Genomic DNA, 18350 nt, shown 5'->3' with positions numbered 1-18350 from the left:
CACTCTGAGTCTCTGATTCAGAGAGAAAGGCAGGGTATAAATGTGTAGTCATCGTCGTCTTCTTATCATCAGTGCCTCTTTTCTCTCCCTGGGTTTTAATGGACAGGAAATCCTTAATTCCTAACATTGATCTATTCATTTAGAATAACTGTTTTATTAAGTATGAAACGTTTATGGATTAGGGTTTTAATTGCAAGTCTGGTGTTGGACAGCAAAGTATGCATATGAACACAAGAGTAAACATGGTTTTAAATAATTCACATAAAAACTACAAAAACTGCAACAAAGAAGTTTCAACAACAAAGCATAACTGGAATTATGGATAGATGCCATATATTTATAGTCTTGTGGCCTCAAAAGTATCAACTGCTAATCAGGCAAAAGACAGAATACTGACAGAGAAGACCCTCAAGCTTACTCTACTCCAGGTAGTCTTTCTAGTATGACAATATTCCCCCACCTGACACACACATTGACACATATACCTTAAGCTAACAACTGTCCCATTACATGTCATATTACCTATGTAAGAAGGCCATTCTGGTAGTTATGCATTCATGTGCATTAAAATATAAATCATGGTGATGAATACAGAGTCTGTAGGAAGTAGGAAACAGATAGCTTATATTTGGGTATGCAAGTAACAAAGCATAACTAGTATAGTGTTCCAAAATCAAAGCACACCAGTCTTCACAACTGATGGCTAGTTTTTTAAACTTAGTACAACCTAGTAACAATCTTTCCCCCTAATGCATTCAGTCCATTCTAAGCAATATGGCAGGGTTGGATACTAAGCTTGCAAGCCCAGAGGTGCTAACCCTCAGGAGAAGGGAGAGTACGAGGGAGAATTTCAACTATCAGTGTCACACCAGTGTTATAATGGCAGTACCATCACAAACCCACAGAATTCTGGCTGAGTTCTAGAGAGTAATGAAGATGCAGTGATATCACTATCAAGTTTATGACAGAACTGACATTGTGGTAATTGCACAGTGCCCATTCCCCCATCACCAATTTAGTTGCTGTGGCTCCACTGAGCAGTAGCAGAAAAAGAAAGCCTCTCACCGAACTGCAACACCTAGCATATCTAGTGGGTACCTGGTGAAGGTATTATACTGTTCATATGTTTAAAATTAAGCCTTTACACAGCGTGACATAAATGGTTCATTTAAGAAATGTGGCAAAGATTTATTTATTTATTTAGGGTTTATATCCCGCCCTTCCCACAAGTGGCTCAGGGCGGCTTCCAACAATTAGTCGAACATAAAAATTGAACAATATTTAAATATGTAAACAGTTAAACATTTAAAACAGATAAAACCTTAAAAACTAATAAACAATCCAAATATATATAAAACAGAAGTCTGGCAAGCTACATTGAGTTCTCATCTTAGCTAGGTGTAAGCTAGTCGGAAGAGGGTCGTCTTACAGGCCCTGCGGAACTGAACAAGGTCCCGCAGGGCCCTCACCTCCTCCGGCAGCTGATTCCACCATGTAGGCGCCATAACAGAGAAAGCCCTTTCTCTGGTGGATTTCAAGCGGGCTTCTTTTGGCCCAGGGATAGTAAGGAGATTTTGTGTTCCCGACCTCAGTACTCTCTGGGGAACATGTGGGGAGAGACGGTCCTTCAGGTAGACAGGTCCCAGGCCATATAGGGCTTTAAAGGTAATAACCAGCACCTTGTACCGGACTCGGTATATCACTGGAAGCCAGTGCAGGGTCCGAAGACCCGGCCAAATTTGTTCCCACTTTGGGAGACCCAGTAACAGCCGGGCTGCGGCATTCTGCACCAGCTGCAATTTCCGAGTTCGGGACAGGGGCAGCCCCATGTAGAGGGCATTACAGTAGTCCAACCTCGAGGTGACTGTAGCATGGATCACTGTTGCTAGGTCGTCGCGCTCCAGGAAGGGGGCCAGCTGCCTTGCCCGCCTAAGATGAAAAAACGCGGACTTGGTAGCAGCTGCTATCTGAGCCTCCATCTTTAGGGAAGGCTCCAATAGCACCCCCAAGCTCCTGACCCTGTCCGCCGCTGTCAGCGGTGCACCGTCAAAAACTGGTAGGGGGATTCCCCCTCCCGGGCCGCGGCGACCAAGGCAAAGGACCTCTGTCTTCGCAGGATTTAGCCTCAGCCCACTCAGTCTGAGCCACTCAGCCACGGCATGTAGTGCCCGATCTAGGTTTTCCGGGGCACAGACCGGCTGGCCGTCCATCAGTAGATAGAGCTGGGTGTCATCAGCGTACTGGTGACACCCTAGCCCATACCTTCGGGCAATCTGGGCAAGAGGCCGCATATAGATGTTAAATAACATCGGGGAGAGAACCGCCCCCTGGGGCACACCACAATCGAGTGTGCACCTACGGGATAGCTCCCCCCCAATTGCGACCCTTTGTCCCCGACCTTCCAGGAAAGAGGAAAGCCACTGTAGGGCCAACCCCTGAATCCCCGCGTCGGCGAGGCGACACGTCAGTAGCCGATGGTCGACCGTGTCGAACGCAGCCAACAGGTCTAACAGCATCAGCACCGCCGAGCCACCCCGATCCAGATGCTGTTGAAGGTCATCCACTAGGGCAACCAACACCGTCTCCGTCCCATGTCCCGGGCGAAAGCCGGACTGAAATGGGTCAAGGATGGAAGCGTCCTCCAGGAAAGTCTGTAACTGCATCGCCACTGCCCTCTCAATACGTTTGCCCAAAAAAGGCAGATTTGAGACCGGCCGATAATGTGCCAATTGGGCCGGATCTAAAGATGGTTTTTTTAGGAGGGGACGGACCAACCAGATTGCAAGTGAACTGGTTGACCTAAATTCTAACATTCATTGTGCAATGGTAGATGAAGTATAATGATGTGACATTTCAGATATTTTATAAATATCCAATACAATGTTACCAAGTAGTGTCATTCAAAACGTTATATGACTTTCTAACTCTTGTACTTAAGACAATCATGTATTTCCAATTCACTCGAATATATCCTTTGCTTTAAGCAAAGAAACCATATTAAATAGTCAATGAGAAGTCAGTATATGCCCCAGTTATTTGGATATTATACAAAGTCTAGCAAGTACCTGAAGCCTCTGTATGTGCTTTATTGGCTGTTAATATTATAATTCTCCACTTGACCTAGCCATTTTCATATATCTGCTTGTAAATCCACATGCATTTTCCTGACTGAAAGCTCACCTTAATGCTGCTTCAGTGCATCACACTGATGGCAATATGAAATAATTAGATCATCATACTGTGATTTTTTTTTACTGCCAGATGCTTAATCAGGGTATCATTTAGGTGTTATCTGGAGGTAAAATTAGATGTATTGCATTTTGTATGCAACAGTTGGACTACTCATAGACCAATTTCACACTGGGCTTGTTCCTGTCTTGGAGCCCTTCCCCCCCCCTGGCACTTCTGTCTGATTTCACACAAGTTGCTGTGGGGCTGCGACTTGGCCCGCATCTTTCCCACAGCAAGCAGAAACCAGTTTTCAGAGGAACTTGCTTGCCATGAGAAAGAGGCGGGGCAAGTTGCAGCCCTGTAGCAGGTTGTGCAAAATTGGACAGAAGTGTCGGGGGGGGGGAGGATGGAGGGCTCTGAGACCAGAACAAGCATAGTGAGAAATTGGTCACATTGTAAACACATTCTGTAGGGATGTATATCATTGGCTATTACAGAGGAAAAGAAGCAAAGCAAGACTTGTGGATACATGAGGACAATGCAGCAAGATTAACATAATGGAAGAATAATGGTTCTCCATGAAAACTGCCTATGTCACACTTTTTACTCTCTGAGACATAGTGTAATATAGTGGACAGGCTGTTCGACTAGACCTTCGAAGACTGGAGTTCTAGTTGCCTCTCTCTCATGAAACTCACTGGATAACTTTGGGCTAATCACTTTCAGCCTAACTTACCCCACTACAAGGCATTGTGAAGGTAAAATAGAAGGAGGGAGTAGAGAATAAGAAACTGTGCATGTTGCCCTGAGCTGCTTGGAAGGAAGATGATATAAAACTAGACTTGCCAGTCCCCAGGTCCTGGCAGGGGAGCCCCCAGTTTCACAGGCTCCTCCCCACAGCCAAGCCCTGCCCCAACAGCCACAATGTGCCTTTCCACCTCAGAAGGCTTAGAAGAAACTTGGAAGGTGTATGTACCTTTAAATCTCAGTAGAAGTAAGGCTGAATGGGGGTGGGGTGGGGCGAGCCAGCAGAGCCACGTAGCTGTTCCCAGTGAATATTGTGAAGCTGTGAGAAAGCAAGAGAGCCCAGTCCCTCTGTTTCTTTTACATTATTTTCAGAAATCGTTTACATAGTAAAGAGTAAACTAGAACCTTTAATTTCCTGTGTTAGTCTGCAGAAGTTGGTGGAAATACAGCAGATGGTTACATTTAGGTATCTGCACGAGTAAATTGCTCCAATGAGATCACAAAAGACTGTGCTTGCAAACTGTGTTTATTTGTCTGCTTTGTAAGTGTATGTGGGTGTGTTTACTTTCATTTAGTGGAAGTGCAGTCAGCTGCTGGGGAAAGAGGAAATGAAGACTATATTCAGGGAAACTGCACTGATGTATTTTTATTTATTTATTTTAGGGAATGGGAAAGTCTCTTGGTTGCACCCCCCAAAGTCTCCTGGCTCCACCCCAAAGTCTCCAGGTATTTTCTGAGTTGGACCTGGCAACCCTATATCGAGATTTTCAGGCTGTGCTGCAATAAGATTCCCCATGGTGTTCCTGGGAATGGCAACTGCAAAGATGGCCCATGTACTTTGGTCATCCCATTTGAGAAAAGTAGGCAGCAAGAGACAGGTAAAAAGCACACAGATCAGGTCAACAAACGGTAATGCCTGTGGGGGTGGGAGGAAGAGACACTGAGAGACAATACATGCATTTGGGGAAGCTATTAAAAATTTAATTCCAAGTTGAGGACAAGCTAAACTGATCCCTATGTAAAGTCAGAAAAGGCTGTTGTATATGGGAGCTCTGTAGAACCTAGGGAAGGATTCACTCTGCCAAGTGCTGCTGTGAATTCTTCTGTTGGATCTAACTCATTTATTCTAAAGTTACAATTATTTAAATTGCTTCACTATTGTCAGTCTTATAGTCTATAATCTTTGGATGCCTGTCATATAGTTCAACTATGATAGGAAATTAAGTACCCAATGTAGTCTGTTTCGAGTACTGAAGTAGGCCCTTAGAGGCCAGGGTTCAAATCCCTATTTACCAAGCAACTCACCAGGCATCCTTGGTCTTCTTTCAGAATAACTTACTTCACAAGGTTGTTGTGATCATAAATGGAAAAGGAGAGAATGATTAAGCTACTCCAAGCTACTTGAAGGAGATGAAGCATAACACACATACCTTAAAGCAACTGCAGTCCCCCTTCTCCCTTATTCTTTAATATGGGTTTAATGAGCATTTGTACAAATCTAGAAGGGTCAAGAAAACCAAGACGTGCAGCTGTAATCACTTAGTATTTGGATACTAATGAGGAAAGGCTGAGTGGATGCAACATGCATAACTTAAGAGCACCTCAGTATTCTTTGGTAAACTCATAGCTCAAAAGGAAGGAAGAATAAGGAGCAATCTGTTTTCCTCTTAATGCAATTAGCAGATTAAAGCAGTATTTCACTTCATTAAGATACTGACTGCATGCAGCATTAACTGATTATATGACGTACACAGTGTTCCCCCTACAGTCCTCTCGGAGACACAGTGGAAAACAACAAGGGTAAGCCAAGCAGTTTACAAGTGAGCATCTGGTATTGACATTAGGAGCTGAACACAAAATCTACACTGTAGTGTGCCCAAGGGGTGCAGTGAAAGAAACACTACTTATCAACAGTCAGATTCATCAGTGAGAACCACCGAACAGCTGATTTTGATAATGTTTAATAATTTTTGAGTGTCACACTGCAGTTCATTGCCACACACACAAAACTCCCACTATTTTGGCTCACAAATTACAGATCCAGCAAAATGTGTCAGAATTCTACTGGGGCTACACTGCCTGTACCCCCCCCTTCATATTTTCCACCTGGATTTGTTCTAAATCTTTTTCCTCTCTCCATAAACCAATGAGAGCCAAACAGAGGAGTGTAAGGTCCAGTAAACTGTGGTATAAACACAAGCGATTATTTCAATTTTCTCCTCAGATTATTCTTTCGTGGCAAACCAATAAACCCAATAATGCCTAGATTTACTAGAAAATTTTTTATTCATTTCCCCAACGTAGCAGCAAGTAAGCTAATAACGTCCCACCGAGAGGGCTGTCAGACTAAATCCCTCAACTACTGAAAGCACTGCCTGGATAAATCTCACTTCACTTTCCATTCTGCCAACCACTTAGGGCAGGGCCCAGGGGAACTCTTCAGCTTATCCGTCCTCACGCAATGTCACAAGCGCAAGCCAGAGTGGTCCAATCAGTGCCAAGAAAAGAACAAACTAAAAAAGATTAATTCACAGATGTTCATGCATTTCACATACACTGTGCCCTATGGCCCGTTGCTAGGACAACAGGAGACCACCAGTGTGCGCTTTATTGGCTTTATGAAGTGCATCTCGGGGACTATAGTCCAAGAAATGCTGCATGATAATAGCACGGCTTTTCAGAAGCCTTGTTTTGTGTTTATCCACATTTAGCCCTCAGAGTATTATTAAGTACATTGCTATGCACAGCCATGGCGTGTGCATACGCACATACACACACACCATCACCACCACCACAGGAACAGGTTGGGAAAGATGCTCAGCTTCCAGTTCCGATATGTGCTGACACATTTCCTAACATTTGGGTTCAGACAGGCCTAGGATAAAATTCTGTGCAAGCTAATAAACTCCTAAGCATGTTGAGTGAATCTTGAGGCAACATATTTTCCTATCCTTAACAAAAAAGAATAAGGCATTTGTCTGCCTCCTCCCCACAATTATGTACGTTAACAGTGTTAAGATTACAATATACTTTACAAATTTGCACAAGCCTAACACCACACACCAATTTAGAACTTCCTATTGTGCTTCATTTTCTCTTTCAATCCAACATCACTCTTAATCTGAGTTTATTCATACACAACAGGCAAACAAATGCTTATGAATGAGGGTTTTGTTTTTGGTTAGAACCCCTTTCCCTCCTCCTTGAAGGGATGGGGGTTAAAATCACAAATGTCACAACTCTTAGACCAGCAACACATATCAAGTGTTAATCCAAAAAAGAGAGTGGGGGTGGGGTGGGGAGGACTAGCAGAATAGATCAATAGAAGAAATAGTTTACATTCAGATTCACAAGACAAATAATATGCAGACACAATCATTTCCTGGGAAAGCTGAAGCTTAATGAGAATTTACTTTGTCTCTTTTCTTCACACAACCAGCCCTTTTGTGGCAGGGGCTTCCTGACTGACAGGAACTCAGGGCCCCTTAATAGGATTTCCATATTATTTCCAACACCTGCCTAGAAGTTATTTGTTTACATGAAGGAGGTAAAATTCTCAAATCAGACATCTGCTTCTAGTTCAGGCATATCTTAAGAAACCATCTAGAAAGCAGCTTTGTTACCATGGTGACATTTTTTTTATTTCCTTCCCTTAGTTGGCTGAAAAAAACGTTAGCATTTCCAATTTTATTTTGTGCTTCAAAAGGCCAATGTTGCTTAAGAAAACACAGAATTTCCAAAATTGCTATACACAATGGGTCATCCAAGGTGCATGTGTTTATTTAGTTTAATTAAAAGAATCAGGCATAGAAGGTAAAGAAACAGCAGCTTAATTTCCTTGAAAGATTGCAACAATTAGTTGATATCCACAAAATGGTTTTAAAGTTAATTTATTATTAACATATTTGTTCTGTAAAGCAATATAAAATCAAAACTATAACACATTGGTGTGGTCTTAACATCTATTTATCCACAATTTACAGTAAGGGAATATACAAAATTAGAAGGGGGAACCACCTTTCTTGCAATTTAGATCATTTTATATGTTGAGTATGAAAATGACTGGTGCTTGCACAGGGGACTACATTTAACTTTTTATGAAACTTTTACAACTTTAAAATTGCATCATAAAAATCCTACTTTGCATTACAGGACCAGGAAGGATCAAAATCCTATAAAACCCACCCTACTCTCCTATTTGAGAAATAATGCACAGTCATCCCCTCAATGATCACATCATCAATGTGCCTCAGACAGCAGAGGCACTAAATCTACAAGGTGCCTGAGAAGCAAAACAACTCAAGCATAGTAGATAAGTCATGTGCCTTAGAGAGTATCATCCTCAAGCCATGAGTTCATAAACCAATGTAAACTAGGAGCAAATTATTTCATATTGGAATAGATCAAGAGCATGGGCAAAACCAATCCACTAAATAATCTGAAGGACAACTGAGAAGTACGTTATTCCTACAATCAGCCCAGTATCTCATTGAAACAGTCTGTAATGTTCTCAGAGGAAAAGAGAACATGACAAATTAAAAATATGCAGCGAAGACAATGCTTTCTGACTCAGTGGGTCACAACTGAGGTCAATTGACTCACTGTGTAAGAAATCTGTGTTCAGAACTCCTGGGGCATTTATAAATCTTAAAAACGCAGCCAGGTGAGAGACCAATCTGAACTGGGGCCATGCTGTTGAGAAAGGAGCTTAATTTTCCCATTTATAAAGAAATGATAGGTTTAACAGAAGTACCAGTCTTTTCCCCTACTGGACCTAATAATAACTTGGGAGATTTCTACTGGGAAAGTGGCATGGAGTGACCAATTAATCCAGTCTCCTCAGTGCAACAGCTCCAGTCCAAATATCATCCCAGTAGCTGCTTTTCCATACTTAAAACATACCTTCGGAGATCTGATCACAGAACTGTGTTGTCTTGTACTTGGATGCTCCTGAGGTACTACAAAGAAGTTTGAGTCTATAGGGTACAGTGGAGAGATTTCTCTCCCCTTCTTGCTTCCCTTCCCCAGCAAGGGCTGGCTGAAGAAGCAAAGAAAGATTGGAGAAAGGTTCAGCTGGGTTGCCCGATTGAAGCTGGACAGCCCAGCAGATCCTGCAAAATGTGGGAGAGGTCTCCCTGTGGGCTCTGAGGGTAGGCAGTTTGAACTGCCTTCATCCCTGGAATTGACTTCCATGGGTGCCCCCTTCCATGGATTTCAAGCTGCCTTCCCTTGCCTTCCCTGGGGGGAACCTTGGGGAAGCCAGGGGTGGATCAATTTAAGCTTCCTTCCCTCCTGGGATAGGCTTCAGCCAATAACAGGAGGGGAGGCAGTTCAAGCTGCCTTCCATTGCCTTCTCCAGCGGGAAGCCTTGGAGAAGCCAGGGAGGCAGTTTAAACTTCCTCCCTTCCTGGGATCAGCTTCCACAGGCACCCCATGGCTGTGGGGCACCTGTGGAAGCCAAGGCATGCTATCACATACACCATGTTATCACTTCTGGGAAAACCTGGAAATAAGCTCATGTTGCTCTAGTAATCACTGGAAACTCTAAAATAAAGCCATGGAGTTTCTGGTTTCCCCCAGAAGTCACATCATACTGTCACCAGTTGGAGTAGTGGCAGGCAGTGAGGGTTGCTGGCAGGAGGAATCCCACCATAGTGGGAGAATCTAAAATCCTAATACTATCCTGAACTAAATTGCTCACTGAAATGGCTGTACCACTTTGGATTGTAGGTACCATCATCTCTATAATAAAAGCACTGTAGGGTGGTGTCCCGACTCAGGGGGGGTCTTATCAGTTGCTGCCACCACTCTGGGTTAAGGGTCTCCCTTGAGAAGGCCCAGAGTACCCACCCAAGCCCTCCCTTAGCTTAGGACAAATAATGGGCATGAGGACCAGGCAGAGTTAACAGGGGAGAGGGGGGAGGAAAGGTTTATTTAAAGGTCAGTGCAATATAACAAACAAGGTGCATAAACAGTAAAAGGGGTGAAGGGAAAAATAACCAAATGCCCTATTGCGTCTGAACTTACTGTCCCTAACTGCCTCAGTCAGACCTGGGCCTACTCACCCTACCTCACAGGGTGAGGGTCTCTCCCTGGCAGCAGCTCTTCCTCAGCTCTGCCTCCTAGGAAAAGAACACCCACTTCCTGGCCTTGGCCTTTATATATTCTCTTCCCAGAGGCTCACTCAGTCATGTGAACCTCCACTTACAGTCTGACTCAGACAGCCTAGGTAGTTTTATCACCTCAGTAAGAACAAGGCCCAAGACCCTTAGAGTAGGCTTCCCAAACCTCCCGCCCTGGAGGGAGACCCCCGGATTCAAAGCCTCTTCCCCCGGTCTCCCAAAAAATGGCAGCGGGGGGAGGGGAGGGGGGAATGGCACCAAGCAGCATACTGAGCCGTGAGTCCGGGTCCTGAGCTGGTCTCGGAGGAGCAGCAGCTAAGGCGAAGGCGAGAAGAGGCGGTGGCAGCATCGCAGCGGGTCACCGGCTCCGCTCTCCTCCCCTCTGAGGTAAAATTAGAGAAGGGGAGGGTGGAGGCATTCAGGCACCGCCGCCGCCGCCTCTTTCCCCGGCTCCAGGCCCGGGGTGGGAGGGAAGGTTGGCCGACGCTGCTAGCGCCTTGCCTTGACCTGGGGGTGGGAGGAGGCAGCCTCCTGGTGCAACCCGTCCCCCACCCAAAGCAGAGGCAGCCAAACGCGCCTCCTCCTTGCAACAGGGCCGAGCTTTGCACCCCCCTTTTCCCGCCCTCCCCGGGGCCTGAGGAAATAGGTGGGTACAGCAAGAAAGAAAAAAGAGCATTGCAAAAAAAGAGGCAGGAGGGGAAGAAGCGCTGTCCTCGGCAGGTCGCGCCTTTGTAATGGCGGGGCTTTGCAAATGCAGGAAGGCGTGTTTTTTTTGTTTGTTTGCACGGAGCGGCTGGGGGGGGGAGGCAGAGATGGCATTGCAGCAGTGTGTGTGGGGTGCAATTCCCGAGGGAGCGTCGCGCTTGGGCCTGTTGTGGGGCTGCCCCCCCTCCTCCTCCACCCGGTCCTGGGGGGTTTTTTTGCAAGGCACTGCTGGGGCTTTTGCTCCTGGTGCCGGCGCTTGCGGCGACAGCGGCTGAGCCCCTCCGCGATTCCTTGAGAGAGGAATTATTGCTTAGTCCCCTCCCTTCCGGTGACCTGGCCGCCACTTTTCAGTTCTGGACGCGCTGGGACTCAGACTTGCAGCGGGAGGGCGTTTCTCACTACAGGCTATTCCTAAAGCTTTGGGACAGCTCATCTCTAAGTATTCAGTGTGCGAGTTGCATCTCTCCCTCACTCAGGGCTTCTGGCGAACACAGAGTTGGGGGCAGCCATACCTACAAGCTCCTGCTGGACCCGAACTCTGGGTCTGGTTTCAGGGCTCTGTTGCTGATGTCGACAAGGCATGGAAAGATCTCAGTAACATCCTCTCAGGGATATTCTGCGCTTCTCTGAACTTCATTAATTCCACTAACACAGTCATTCCAACAGCATCCTTCAAACCTCTGGGATTGGCTAATGTTACAGATCATTTTAAAAGGTGTGCTGTCCCTTTAAATGTGATGGCCAGAACTCCCTTAGAGTTCAATTATGCTTGTCACACCCTTGTTCCTGGCTCCGCCCCCAATGTCTCCTGGCTCCACCCCCAAAGTCTCCTGGCTCCGCCCCCAAAGCCCCCAGATATTTCTTGAATTGGACTTGGCAACCCTACCTTAGAGTCAATGTCATGACTTGTTCTAATAAAATTATTTTGATAACCCATACACATTTTTTGCCTTTTGGATGACTAGAACATCAAGGAAAAATATTTAAGTTACTCTGAACCATTCAATGGCTGAAAGTATGATAAAATGAGCAATCGAAGATTTTACAAGGCTACGTAAACCAACTCAAGTAAGGCTGGCAGAAGATACTGGAGAAGATTTTCCAGCACACAAATGAAGAGGGGCAAAAGATGTATACAGTAAGCAAGGCCAACAAGACAGACAGAAGAATCTCCTTTTTTCTGAAACCAGAATACTTGCTGTTGTTCTTAAATTAATACCATGCTAAATTAAAATATACAAAATGGTTTCATTAAAAAGGAAATAACATGACCGTAAGATCAACAAAAAACTGAGAATGAGTTCATCAGAAAGCATTTACCAGTGTATAAGGCAAATGATATACTGATAACATATCTACATGAGTAAAATACCTGTGAACAAAAAAGGAGGGAATCATAAAGAACAATGCTAAACTTAAGATAGACCAAGACAACAAACAGGGCTCTGCTAATTAATATTTGTTTCACTTCAGCAATGGCTAGATGAGACTGCAACAAGCAAGCCTGTCTCATCCAATCATATCAGCTACCCACTCATGTTCCACCACCCAAGGACTGACTCTGCCTCCTACTCCAATATTTATAAATTTGCTTCACAATTATAACATTTTCCAGAATTAGAACACCTGTTACATTCCCCGTGGTGCAGAGTGGTAAAGCTGCAGTACTGCAGTCTGAGCTCCCTGCTCATGACCTGAGTTTGATCCTGGCAGAAGCTGGGTTCAGGTGGCCGGCTCCAGGTTGACTCAGCCTTCCATCCTTCTGAGGTTGGTAAAATGAGTACCCAGTTTGCTGGGGGGAAAGTGTAGATGACTGGGGAAGGCAATGGCAAACCATCCCGTAAAAAGTCTGCTGTGAAAACGTGAAAGCAATGTCACCCCAGAGTCGGAAACGACTGGTGCTTGTGCAGGGGACTACCTTTACTACATTCCCCACAGTTTACACATCCAAAGGCAGGTAATCAATTAGAGGAGGAGGACGACGACAACAATGATATTGTATTTATACCTCACCCTTCACTCTGAATTTGAGTCTCAGAGCAATTTAAAATATCCTTTACCCTCCTCCCCCACCTTTGTGAGGTAGATGAGAAACCCTGTGAGACACCCTGTGAGGTAGGTGGGACTGAGAGCACTCTCAAAAAAGCTGCCCTTTTAAGGACAGCTCCACAAGAGTTATGGTTGACCCAAGGCCAGCAGCTGAAGTGGAGGAGTGGGGAATCAAACCTGGTTCCAGATAAAAGTCCGCACACTTAACCACAACAAGTTCCTAATTGAACAGCAATAAACCTACTTTTCCCCTGCTAATGACCTTTGGGAAAATAAACCCACTTCAAAGGAGTATAACTCACACTGGGCTTCTTTACAAAAACCCATGGTCCTGGGATAATTAACAGTATGCTAAAATGAAAATAACTGATGGCCCACACAATGGCTGCTTTCAAATAACTTGCTATCAAATACCTAATAACAGGGCCGGATCTAGGGGAGGCAGAGGGCAGTGCCTGCCTCGGGCGCTGACGGAGGGGGGCACCAAATTGGGTATGGAGTCCATTGTATTCTATGGGACCATAAGAAAAAATGGCCCATAAGAGGGTGCCATTATTTAATTTCCCCCCCGCCCTCAAAAACACGTAGATCCGGTCCTGCCTAATAATGAGATCTGGCCTCCATCTATGGATATCTACAGATCAGGGCCACACTGACACAAAACAGATTTTCTTGCAAACATGAGAGAACCCCTAAGTTTGCAGAAAAATCTGAAATCTTAAAACATACAGTGTGTGTGTGTGTGTGGGGGGGGATTAGATTGCTTCCTAAATTAAAAAAAAAAAAGTAGACGTCACTTGTCTTTACTCATCAGAGCTGATGGAGGAGGATGCTGGGAGACATTCTGGGTCTGGCCATGGCTGACCCCAGGAGGCACTCTGGGCCCAGCTGTGACTCCCAGACACCTCTGTCACTGCTGCAGCCAGGCCCAAACGTGGGTGTGAGGGCCTGGAGCCATGCTGAGCTTAATGGGGGGATATGGGATTCCCACCCCCCGTGACTCTCGCAGGCCCAACCCTTGTGAGAATCTTAATGTTACTCCAACCAAGAATTTGAGAAAAATAAGATTTGCAGCAAATCATGCTATGGGTTGATTTGCCCTACCCCCAATTTCTTTATGATGAGACATGAGATTCTATTTCACGGCAAAGCAGAGTAGCCAGTCAGATGAGGGCAGCAGGCTGTTTTGCCCAGCTGCTTCCTCTCACTTTCAACTTTCTTGCTGTGGCACATCAGTAGAAAAGGAAAAAGCTGAGCACCCCCTGCTCATACAGCACAGGTGACAGCAAGCAAGCCAGTTGTGCAGTTGGTGGTAGGCAAGGCCAGCTAAAATGTGGGTTGAGCCTGGAGCTAGAGTGTATCTGCCCAAAAGACAGCCCATGTGGATGCCCACTCTCAAAACTGTCAGTTTATTGAGAGAAGCACAAATCAGTCATTTTTGTAAGCTGTATATGTTTAAATAAATAAGTTCAATCCACATTTGGTTGTCTCATGTCATCAGCTGGGGAGTGCTGGGGCAAACAGAAAGTGTGGCAGAAGTGGATGGAATCTTCATGTGGCTTGTTACCTGTTGAAGAATGACCATGTAGCAACTAGTTATAAATCTTCCATTATATACCTTAAAGCAGTAAGCCCAAGGCTGAGTTGAACTGACATTCATCAGCCACTGTCTAAATGAAAAGTTTTTGAGGCACCTCTCTTTCACCTAAAATGTGATTTTGTAAATACAAACTGAGTTCTCTCTCAACAGAGGTATGTTTGGAATACGGCACTATTAATCAATTCTCTGTACTGGTTATTATTACAATATTCATTTTTTTTCTCAAAAAGTGATAGACTGCACAGAAAATAATTGTGCTGAATACAAGAACATGCACAAATTCATAAAAGTCTACAATTATGCATTCATATACCTTTTCACTAGCAACATTGATCTAGTAGGTCGCGTACTGCAGGTACTTATTTCTGTTGCTTCTCATTTCACATCTGCATCCAAGCCCCACTTCTGGTTTCCCTGTACAATAATTCTTGGGATTTAAATTAGGTTACCAGAGAGGGAAGCCTCCAGAGAGACTGTGTTAGTTCTAAACTCTGTAAGTAAAACAAAGTGAAATATCACTGCAAGTCCTAGTAGGTGAAACTATTCCCACCTCACTATGGGTCCCACTATGAGCCAGGAAAACCACACACCTCAAAAACTAATTCCCTATTTTAAAAAATCAGCTATTAACAAGTATTATAAACATCTAAGGCAAGGGCATCTCAGCTATGGCCTGGAGTCACCACTACCCCACTGACCCTTTTTTTATCCAGCATGTAAGGAGCTGACAGTATGATCAAATAAAAGGCTTTAAAATGTCCAAGACAGCTTTGTTCCTTTCAATAGCACACCTGGAAGGAAACATGGGTACAATGAATTGATATGGAGCTGCTTTAGGGCCTGTAAACAGGAGTTTTACTGTTGTAGATGGAACATTCTTGGGGTGAAAAGGCAGAAATGGGAAAGACCCCATTCCCAGCCTAGCCCACCAAATGTTTTCTGTATCACAACATGACCCTCAAACCAAAAAGTCTGGATGCTCCAATCCAAGGGCACTCTACCTATATCTGTCTGTCTGTCCATTCTTCTCCATACACAGCCTTCTCTCATCTGACTCCTGGATAGTTTCTCTTCGGCTTTAAAGAGCAGCAGAGCACCAGTCCCCTTGCTGGAAAGAACAAGACATGGCTGCTCTGCAAGCCATCCAGTTGCAAAATATATTTACTTTTAACTTTTCACCATTTTGGTCTTGTCATAGTTTACAGAGGTGTGCCAATAAAGTTGTTCTCAGTACTGATGGTGGTGGAATTTCATGCTTATTATATTTAGAAAACTTGTATGCTGCCTCTTCAGAACTCCTTGAAGTGAGTATGTAGATCTTTCATTCCAAAACACTTTTAAGCCCATTGTCCACACTGGATGAGGTTGCCAGAAGATAAATATCCTCTGTAATAGCTCTCCAGCACTATCCATTTGTATGTGTATTGCATTTGTGTTGTTACCACCATTTGCCAACACCAGTTGCTTCTTGCTGGCCCCAACCCTTCTAACTCTCACTGCATGCCCATCCCATCATGCTCCAGTCAGGATGGGACAGATTGGATAGAATTCAAATTTGTGATAAGACAATCATTTCAACCCCAAACTTCTACACCAGGGGTGTCAAACTCATTTGTTATGAGGGCCTCATCTGACATAAATGAGACCTTGTCGGGCTGGGCAATATGTGTCATAAAGTGTAATGCCAGGTAGTGGAGATATAAACTGTATAAAGGACACAGACAAACACAATTAAAGATTTTGTATCTCTTCTGTGTTATCAAGGGAACTGGGCAAAGGAAACTCTGGCTCTTTCCCTCCCTCCCCAGGGGAGGAGGGGGCAGAGCTTCAACCAACAGAAGGAAAAGAGGCTTGGCTCAGTAGCTGTACTGTGCAATTGAGTGAGCCTGGCAAAGCAAGCTCTCCCTCCTCCCCTAGAGAGGAGCCTCAGTCAATGGAAAAAAATAGAGGCTTTCCTCTGTAGCTCCTGTGCAACTGAGCAAGCCTGGCAAAGCAAACTGTGACTCAGAAAGTAGTGAGAGGGAGAAAAAAAAAGGACTTGCTCGTGGGCCTGATAGGAACTCTCCTGGGGCCTGATTTGGCCCCTGGGCCACACATTTGACACCCGTTCTACATTGTATATGAGTTGAGGGGCAGCCTTCCTCCAGTTTCAAGGCTGATCAATCAGAAAACCTACTTTTGTGTAATAAAATTTCAGAATATCACCTGTAGATCTGGTAATTGCCAAGTGAGCTCTCCAGGACAGCGTTTTGTTGAAGGTTACCCTAGATATTTTAAGGTGATGAACTGATCTACAGGGATTCCATCTATGGGCCACTTAAATTTATGAGGTCTTTTCCTGAAGACCATCACTTTGGTCTTCGAATAGCTGATGTTTAAGGCCTCTGGATTTAATGAATCCTTTGATCTCAGAGAACTGAAGGGGGAGAGAAAGGACTGAGCCAGTGTAGTCATGACAGAAAATAAGGAAGTCAGAATAATGAAATCTATACTACCTGGAATAGTGACAGCACTTTTTAAAAAATGGGAATAAAACTACAATACAATCGGACATATTTTCTCTTCACACTGAAGAGTTGGTTACCTTAATTATCTCATTCTTACAGCGACACTTAAATTTACATTTTATGAGCTATTCTAAAATCTGCCCTGTTTAATAATCTGTATCTTCAAGAAAACACTTGAAAGCGTCTCTCACAATTAAACCCAGCCACAACCTTGTATAAATCAAACTTTTGCTACCATATCAAAACGTTACACTGGGGCTACATAACGTTGCCCACATCCTCATTACATGGTACACTAATTACTACCAGCAGATTCAGAATTTTCTGCACATTAGAGGCTTTTAGAGGAGCTATAAAAAATTTCAGGCACCATTAATTTAAATTAGTATTGAAATTTCCTTTTGACAGATGGCCAAAAATTACTTATTATTTAGAGCACCAGAGCTGCCTGTTTGCACATTAGAAGAGGAAAGGGAAAAATTAAAAGCAAGGAGGAAATTTATGTCACGTTCATTACCTGTTAAATGTTAAGGAGCATTATCTTGCATGAATAAATTATTTCATACAAGCACGCAGTCTTCAGCTACGGGCAACTGGCACGTTCTGGCTGATAAAAACCATCTCAAGTCACATAGCAGACAATAATAAAAAGCCTCTCTTAACCAGGAGCCACTTAGGAGAGGGCAGATCAATAGAACAAGCAACTAACTGCTTCTTTGGGCATCACAGATAACATTTAAGGAAATTAGCAAACTATTTCACCTTGCAAAGCTGGCAACAAGCCCTAGATGCCCTGCTGACATAATCCAACTTGCGACACAAGACAAATATTTATAGCCATCACTATCTATCAATTAGTGCAAAAGAGTTGCACCTTGAGTGCTGTCATGGTTTAGGAAAAGTAAACTCCAAATAACTGCAGATAAATTAGTCTCCTCTGCTGAAAAATGACACACCTCATTGGTTACTTTCTATTGCCTTTTCCCCTGTTTCTTATGCAGTGTAGCGGAATACAGCAGTAGCGCACAAGATGTTTTTGGTCCACAGAACTTTCTTAGGATTGGAACTCAAAAGTGTGGGGTCTTGCTGTTCATACAATGTAAAAATCAAAAATCAAAATTCATTCCACACACACACTCCAATAAAGACTGCAGCAGAGTTTGAGCTCCTAATAAGAAACTCTCATAAATTATATTAAGAGAAAGAACAGCACATTCATATGGAAGCAGACATTGTTATTACACCACAAACATCCCCCTCTTCCACAACAGCACAACCTGTGATCTATCTAATCTGATGCATCCTACCAGTCATTTATTGCAAGTCGCCGACAGCTGCTCAAACAAGCCTGCAGTCTCAGGCAGGAAGCAAAAACAAAAGGCAGGACCATTAGCAGTTATCCTGGCCAACAATCTGCACCTGTATGATGTGTCACAAGAATTCAGCCAC

General features: G+C 44.1%; 1 protein-coding gene across 8 annotated transcripts in view; it reads right to left on the bottom strand.

The window, feature by feature from the left end:
• LOC132569374 (transducin-like enhancer protein 4) overlaps positions 1 to 18350 on the bottom strand; it is a 222268-nt gene that overhangs the window by 54897 nt on the left and 149021 nt on the right. For 4 of the 8 annotated variants that reach the window (XM_060235383.1, XM_060235384.1, XM_060235387.1 and 1 more), the window contains one exon: positions 8821 to 8868. The exons of the other annotated variants lie outside the window; for them this stretch is intronic. In XM_060235383.1, the coding sequence (XP_060091366.1) occupies positions 8821 to 8868 (48 nt within the window). The remainder of the gene's footprint in view (positions 1 to 8820; positions 8869 to 18350) is intronic. 8 annotated transcript variants of the gene reach the window in all.

This window comes from Heteronotia binoei, chromosome 4, assembly GCF_032191835.1.
Source record: "Heteronotia binoei isolate CCM8104 ecotype False Entrance Well chromosome 4, APGP_CSIRO_Hbin_v1, whole genome shotgun sequence".
Classification (NCBI taxonomy): domain Eukaryota; kingdom Metazoa; phylum Chordata; class Lepidosauria; order Squamata; family Gekkonidae; genus Heteronotia; species Heteronotia binoei.
The sequence above is the reverse complement of the archived record's forward strand: the minus strand, read 5'-3'. Positions and strand labels throughout refer to the sequence as shown.